The sequence below is a fragment of the Leptodactylus fuscus genome, chromosome 11, assembly GCF_031893055.1.
Source record: "Leptodactylus fuscus isolate aLepFus1 chromosome 11, aLepFus1.hap2, whole genome shotgun sequence".
Lineage (NCBI taxonomy): Eukaryota > Metazoa > Chordata > Amphibia > Anura > Leptodactylidae > Leptodactylus > Leptodactylus fuscus.
In genome coordinates this window covers 67,600,392-67,608,586 of record NC_134275.1, presented here as the reverse complement: position 1 = coordinate 67,608,586, position 8,195 = coordinate 67,600,392, and the positions used below count along the sequence as shown (strand labels likewise).

At 43.2% G+C, this 8,195-nt stretch overlaps 1 protein-coding gene across 1 annotated transcript; it reads left to right on the top strand.

Annotated features, from left to right (window-relative positions):
* The first annotated feature begins 359 nt into the window (after positions 1–359).
* Positions 360–7,136, top strand: VMA21 (vacuolar ATPase assembly factor VMA21). The gene is made up of 3 exons (XM_075260460.1): positions 360–548; positions 3,556–3,665; positions 6,633–7,136. Exons 1-3 carry the CDS (start codon positions 487–489, stop codon positions 6,773–6,775), a joined length of 315 nt encoding a protein of 104 aa, XP_075116561.1. The 5' UTR covers positions 360–486; the 3' UTR covers positions 6,776–7,136.
* The last annotated feature ends 1,059 nt before the right edge of the window (positions 7,137–8,195 follow it).

Below are 8,195 nucleotides of genomic sequence, written 5' to 3'. Positions count from 1 at the left end.
GGTGCAAAAGATTGCAAGCGAAAACATCACCACACTCACTTTCATTGGCTGTGATATAGTGTGATTATAGTGATATAGTGTGATTCTTTATTGTGCAATGTGTATTATGATTACCCAGGCCCATACACACACAGCCACACTTTCTGCATACATATGAGGCTTTCCTGGATACAAGTGACACACACAGCTCTGCACAGCATGACACACACTAACACCGCTACAACCACCCACAGCCCAGGGATCTACTCCTGACTCCGCCCACACACGTGACTGGTCACATGGTGACGTCATCGTCCTAGGTCCTTTAGGACAGACACATGACAGAGCCTGTGTATACTGTGCGGGTCCCGCGGTCAGTGACGTCACATTGACTGTAGTTACCAGCCAATCCCTCCTCACCTCCTGGTAGCGTCACGGGTCATGTGACAAGGATCACGTGAGCTCATTCAGCCAGGAAGTGAAGCTCGTCCTGGACTTAGAAGAGACATGGACAGATACGACAAAGCGGCTCTGAACGCGGCCCCCATCCCCCCCGCGGAGTTCAGGCAGTAAGTCAGTGGCTGCGGGCAGCTTCAACATGGAAAACTTTATTGACAATGTGTGTGGTAATTCCTGTGTGCAAAGGCTGGTAAGGGAATGAATGGGGTAGAGAGCCCTGTGTGCAGGATTATATGGCGTGGTGGCTGCACTCATAGCTTAGTACATATATACTATTGTATAAGCATTGCATGGAGAACCTGTGTCATCCTATACAGCTGCATGACTTATGCTGGGTCCGGGGTCCCCACTGATTACTGTTAGATGTCTGCACTAAGCATAGACCATCAGTCTATACAGCTGCATGACTTATGCTGGGTCCGGGTTTCCCACTGATTACTGTTAGATGTCTGCACTAAGCATAGACCATCAGTCTATACAGCTGCATGACTTATGCTGGGTCCAGGGTCCCCACTGATCACTGTTAGATGTCTGCACTAAGCATAGATCATCAGTCTATACAGCTGCATGACTTATGCTGGGTCCGGGGTCCCCACTGATTACTGTTAGATGTCTGCACTAAGCATAGACCATCAGTCTATACAGCTGCATGACTTATGCTGGGTCCGGGTTTCCCACTGATTACTGTTAGATGTCTGCACTAAGCATAGACCATCAGTCTATACAGCTGCATGACTTATGCTGGGTCCGGGGTCCCCACTGATTACTGTTAGATGTCTGCACTAAGCATAGACCATCAGTCTATACAGCTGCATGACTTATGCTGGGTCCAGGGTCCCCACTGATCACTGTTAGATGTCTGCACTAAGCATAGATCATCAGTCTATATAGCTGCATTACTTATGCTGGGTCCGGGGTCCCCACTGATCACTGTTAGATGTCTGCACTAAGCATAGATCATCAGTCTATACAGCTGCATGACTTATGCTGGGTCCGGGGTCCCCACTGATCACTGTTAGATGTCTGCACTAAGCATAGATCATCAGTCTATATAGCTGCCTAATACATATTACAGAGGGGTAAAGGCTTAGAAGGGGTTAAAAGTCACCGACCTGTCACCAATGCTATAAGACTGGGTGTCCAGAGTGGGAATCCACATGTGATTTGGCCCAGGGTGCATGTGTTACCAGTGAGAAGAAGGGAACTGGCGACAACTAATTTCCCATTTCACAAAGAATCAATTCCGTCCCGCCCCTTCTATCCTAAAATGTCATGTCTGACAATATGCCCTTGCGTACTTCCCCTCTTTGAATCAATAGGATTGTCTTGGCCCCGGTCTATACTTCTGTTTTCTGTAAGTCAGTAGTATAAAAGATCTGTTCTACCCCTCATGGATTCTTTTAAGTTTGCAGCCACAACACTGGTGTGAACCAAGCCGTACAGATAGTGCATATGTTTTTATTGCAATGTTTAGGCAATAAACCCTTTACCGCCATTGCTCTCCCAATGATAACTGTGTTATGGGATAAACAAGTAACCCAGTATAACCAGTAGAATCCAGTGTGTATTTTGTAGGAACCAGTTTGTCATGGGGTCAAGAGAACATAAATGCCAAAAATACAAACCAGTAACTGAATCCTTTGTTTAGAGGATAAGGGGACACGTATTTGTCTAGTGAACTGGAATATTTGCCATCATATGTAGAAGGTTTATAGATAGAACTCACAGTTTGAAGTTCAGTTTTGGATGAAGTTTTGAGTCCAACTTCCTCCTGGAAGAAGTATAATGTCTTCTTTTATATTTTCCATTTCTTTTAACCCCTTAAAGAGCTAATACCTACCAGTACATGGCTGCTTAATAACCAGACTATAGGTCAGTGTGCAAACTCACCAAAAATAAACACACAAACCAAGCAGTATTAGTATAAACACTACTAAACATATTTATCAGGGTCATACCTATACATATTAAAATAGATAGAATAACCAACACATACCACAAGTAAAGAGGTACAGTCATATCGTCTCAGTGGTTAGCACTGCAGCCTTGCAGCGCTGGAGTCCAGGATTCAAATCCTGCCAGGAACAACATCTGCAAAGAGTTTGTATGTTCTCCCTGTGTTTGCATGGATTTCCTCCCATTCTACAAAGACCTACTGATAGGGAAAAAATGTACATTGTGATTTCTATAAGGGGCTCACAATCTACATAAAAAAGTACAGTCGTATCATCCTGTATGAACATGGATATAGAAGGAATACCTGTATTATTTTATTACAATAATAACAATCCATATAAAGGCATACCGTCATACCTAAACCCCAGTAAATAGTAAGCGTAAGGGTATACCTAACAATATGAATCTACAGTGCTCTGCCATGAGTTCGAAACAAGCCGTTTGTACTAATACACCCAACTTTTCTGGAGAGGATTCTGCTCCTGAGCCTTCTACATACAATCTCTTGTGGAGGTGTCATTGAAACATATACCCTGCAAAAAACAAGCGCTCAAGCTACATTGACAGAAAAAATGAAAAGGTTATAGTGTCCAGAATATACCCCCCCCCCCCCACTAAAAAAAATAATAATAATAATAAAAGAACAGTTACATCCACTCCTGACCTTGGTGCTAAAAATTGCAAAATAATGCTACTGAAATTGCATGTGTGATTGTGGCATAAGAGAAGGCGAATGACTTGGTCACAGCAGAGGTACTATAAATATCACAAAATATGGCAAGAAAAGGAAATAACTAAAACACGGAAGAGGAACAGTCAGTGCAACGAAGTCTATAGACAGAATCCTCAATTATGGAAAGAAGAGGGTTATAAGCTGCAGACCAGGAGGTGTGAGTGTATATATTGTATACACACACACTACACACCCTAGCAGTTGCATAAAATAGTTGTCCACATTATTAATACATCTCATAAGATGCATGAGGAAACTTTCAGATCCCCTGTTAGTTATTATCATTGTGTCTTGCTTGGGGAGGGTCTTATGTTTTTATGTTTTCTTTTTCTCATTACTATTATGAATCATATTTTCACCGTTTATGATCGTTGTATAGTTTTCATGCTAAGACGTGGCTCTTACCCCTGCTTGCTTTTACCTTGCAGAAATGACAGCTCCTTAGTTTCCACCCTGAAGACCCTCCTCTTCTTCACCATCTTAATGATTATGCTACCAATCGGCCTCTACTTTTCCTCTAAGGTTTATGTATTTGAAGGTCAGTTTGTACATTATAATCTTTTTTTATGTTAACAATTATCAGAACCAAGTACAGACATATCAGTGTTAGTTTTATCCTAAAGGGGTTATGTTAGAATACATAGCTGATCAGTAGGGGTCTGAATGCTGAGTAACTCACCAGTCCTGAGAACAGGGGTTTTCTCCCCATTGTGCATTCAACCTGCCCACAGCCAGACTAAGGCATGTCGCTTAGTGGACGACACTTCCACTCACTTCAGCTATCTCCGGTTCTCACATTGAAATAATTGTCAGTGCAGATTCCGCCATCCACCAAGTTACCTACATACATCCTGGCTGCAATTAGACTTAAAGGGATTGTCCAGGATACCAGGAACACCCTATACTAATCTAAACACCCTCCTACATTCTAAATAACATAATTAATCTAAAATGTATAGTTACCTGTATCCCCGGGGCTCCCCTGGGACACTTTCTGATTGTCTGGTGACGATCCGTTTCCCCATTTCTGGAAATGGATCATCGCTACTACTCCCCCATCCACCCCATTTTACTTGTCTTCTTCCTGCAAGACGGCTCCTCCTTTTTTACTGATTCTGCAGGGCGCCCACTCTTCGTCAAGCGCTGCTCTGTGTACTGCTGCTGATAATCCACCTCCACTGCACAGCTCCCATACATGCACAGTAGAGGTGGATCATCGCAGCAGAGAACAAAGCTGCACTGGAGAAGAGCATGGGCCTGCAGAATCAGTAAAGAAGGAGGAACCGTCTTGCAGGACGAAGCGTGAAAGGTAAGTATATAATATGGGTTGGTGGTTGGGCTGAAGAAGTAGTGAAGGGCAGGATAGCTAGAGAGACATGGAGGGGGGGAGTAAGGTGATAGGGGTTAGTGTGGAAATGACATAGCAGGAAGTTGAACCCTGTAAACAAATGCAGGAGATACCAGGAGCTCTCACAGACACCCAGAAATCACTCAAAACACAGCTTTAGGTATATGGGTGCATTTATTAACCCATTAATGGCACTAAAAGACATTTTTTAAAAATTGCCCTGAAAACACCTTTAATGTGCAACGTAGGAGAAAGCCCCCTGTTCTCAGGATCAGTGGGGGTCTCATTGGTCAGACTCCCACCGTACAGGTATTTATCTTCCATCCTGGCGCTAGAGGGTGACTTTTGTTAGTGTCATAGCCCCTTTAAGGTGTGCAGATGGCATATGATCAAATCTACTACTTTAGCCTTATTACTTTTCTGAGACACAAATACAGGGATCAGCTTGACGGTTCAGTCTAAGTAGTGACACGAAGAGATTTACATCATTATTTGCATCATGTACAACTATGGTCTCTTCATGTGATGTCTTGTTAGACTTTATATAAGAAACTAATCGTAATGTTACCAGTTCTTCTCCTTACAAGTGATGCTGCCTGGATTGACAGGCTGTCCGTGTGAGCAAAGTACAGAATGACAAACAGCATGTGTATTCTGCTGACAGCATCTGAAGGACAGACAGTGAATCACTTCCATTAGACAGGGGAGCAATTGTAATTATTAACATGAGGTTGAGCAATTGCTGGTGTTACCGATCCTTGTATCTGAATTCACTGCACCCTATTACTTGTGTAAGTTTTAGACTGATTCAACTCAGAAAGAAAGACCTACTAGTATTACGCTGACTCATATAGCCACATTTCCATTGCATGGCGCTTATTGACTTCTACTGTATGTTGGTACCAGGCACTTTGTTCCCAAAAAACCATGTACAGATGTTTACAATGAGGTCATAGTTTCATGCAGGGGAAAAGTTCCTTATGTATAAGGTGTAATACTGAATTGTGCATGTAGATGAGCTGGCGTTCTCTTTTCTATAATGGTGGTCTCATGTAGTGTTTCTTTCTAAAATTGGCCCATAAAACTCCATCAAAAGTTGTTCTGAGATTTCTCCAAACAGTGCAGTATGTGAGGGGGCAACATGGTGGCTCAGTGGTTAGCACTGCAGCCTTGCAGCACTGGAGTCCTGGGATCGAATCTCCCCAGGAGCAACATCTGCAAGGAGTTTGTATGTTCTCCCCGTGTTTGTGTGGATTTCCTCCCATTCTACAAAGACATACTTAAATGAAAAGGTAAAAAATAAAAAGAAACAGTGCAGTTTGTAACCACTCTTAGGATTAGGCCCCACACTGGGAAAAATCACAGCACTTTAGACAAAGCGTTCACACAGGTTTCCTCTGCAGACTTTCTGTTTCGATTATACCTATGGGGAGACCGCCAGCGTTTCCGTAGGTATAATTGACATGCTGCGATTTCCAAAACCGCCCCGGTTTTGGGAATCACAGCGTGTCCACACCGCCATTTCTACTGCAAAGTGGGCATGGGATTTGCTTTCGCCCTGTGAAATGCCGCAATTTGCCCGCAACGTTTCACAGTGGGGCCTTAACCTTAAAGAGGACTTGTCAGAAGAAAGAAATCCAATGACTTACCGTGTCTGAAATGTGTTCCATTTATTCACATTCATTCAGCCGTTCCAAAGATATAAGCCCTGTTACTGTTGATACAAAATTCGAGTATACTTCTCAGCACCTGAAACTGTTTACACGCAGCTTCGCAACAAGAGGATTGAAATATTGCAGTTTTCATTGTAGTCAATGGATGTCTATGCAACCTATGCCGCTCAGGCTAGCTCAGGGGTCGGCAACCTTCAGCACTCCAACTGTTCCGAAACTACAACTCCCAGCATGCATACTTGCTCTGCTCTTCTTGGAACTCCCATTGAAGTGTATTAAGCATATTATAGTTTCACAGCATCTGGAGTGCCGAAGGTTCTTGACCCCTGGGCTAGCTAATAGAAGACCACCCTAGCAGATTATCTAAGAGTAAGTTTTCTATCCCAGACTACCCCTTTAAAAATATCTGTATGCAATGTCCACATAATCTCCTGCCTGCCTATTTTTTAGACGAACCTTCTGTATTCTGCTTTTTTGTTTCTAGGTCTATATGGGATGTCCAACAAGGATAGTTACTTCTATGCTGCCATTGTGGCTGTGATCGCTGTACATGTGGTTTTGGCCATGTTTGTGTATGTGGCGTGGAATGAAGGTTCTCAGCAATGGCGTGAAGGAAAACAAGATTGAGACCTTCTGACCCTTCTAGGGATAAGGACTCTGGTACGCAGGGATCTCATGCAGGCTTCCACATGGTGCATGGATTTTATGTACAATGTGAATTTTCATTCTACAACTTCATACTTGGGATAAGTTATTGGGTTGAAAAAAAAAAAAGGGGGGGGGGGTTTGTTTTGTTTTTTTCTTATTTGCCCAGTTTATTTTTCTATTGTTATGTTTGAATGGAGCAGGAACAGTCCACCTTTGGTGGTATCGTGTACTTTTCTCAGAGATATCAGTGACCCCTTCTGCGCCCCCTACATGTGTTAGTCTGTGCAAAATGATGTTTCCATTCTGTTATCAATAAAAAGAAACTCTGAGATTGTTGGGATGTTCTAGCTTGTGCTAGTTTTTAATAAATTTATTAACAAAATTTTCAAACATCTTAAACCTTTTATTGTATAAGCAGATTGATCTCAAGAATTTTATGTTGTCAGGGGAAGAAAATCTGCAGTGAAGAACTCAGCAACAACACAATGAAAAATGCTGCGGAAAAAAAGCAATACGTTTCTGCAGTTTTTTTTCCCCGCAGCGTTTATTTTAGCAGCGTTTCGCTACGTGGAGCCTTGGCCTAAGGTCCCACGGGCCATAAACGCAGTGATAAAGCGCTGCAGGAAGAACCGCTGCGTGATCGCATTGTGGTTCTTTCTGCAGCACTTTGAAGAGAAAGTTCACGGAGCTTTCCTCCGCAGACTTTCTCTTCCCATTATATCTACGGGAAAGCCCCTGGCGTTTCCGTAGACATAATTGACATGCTGCCATTTGCAAAGCTGCAACGGCTTTGCAAATTGCAGCGTGTCCGCACTGCGTTTTTTTTTTCTGCAAAGTGGGCATGGGATTCGCATGAATCCCATCCCCTTTGTTTTCACTGTAAAATGCCGCGATTTTTCCTGCAGCATCTCCGCTGCGGGAAAATCGCGGCGTTTACGTCCCTTTGGACCCCGGCCTAAAGGGGTTTTCTGGTACTTGAATATTGAGGGCTTACCCTGAGGAATGGCCATCAATTCAGATTGGCGGGGTTCAACTTCTGGCACGTGTTTTGTAGAGGCTGTGGCATGGTGAGACTCAAATTCATCAGTCACTTGGCTTTTTTGCAGTTCAGGCCCATTCAAGTGTATAGGACTGAGCTGTAATACCAGGTACAGCCATTACACATTGACAGCATCGTACCGGTTATGGAATGAAGAGGGTGGAGCGCCACAATCAGCTGATCGGTGGGGTTGCCAGGAGTCATTAATAATAAATGTTATTGATTCTGATGACAGAATTACAGTTTTACCAGCAACAAGTGACAAGAAACATGGTGGCAGTTCCTGTTGTAGCTTTTGTAGAGGTGACTTTGGCAAATAAAACAGGTAATGCCAGTGGATGATGTATTTCATACACCAGT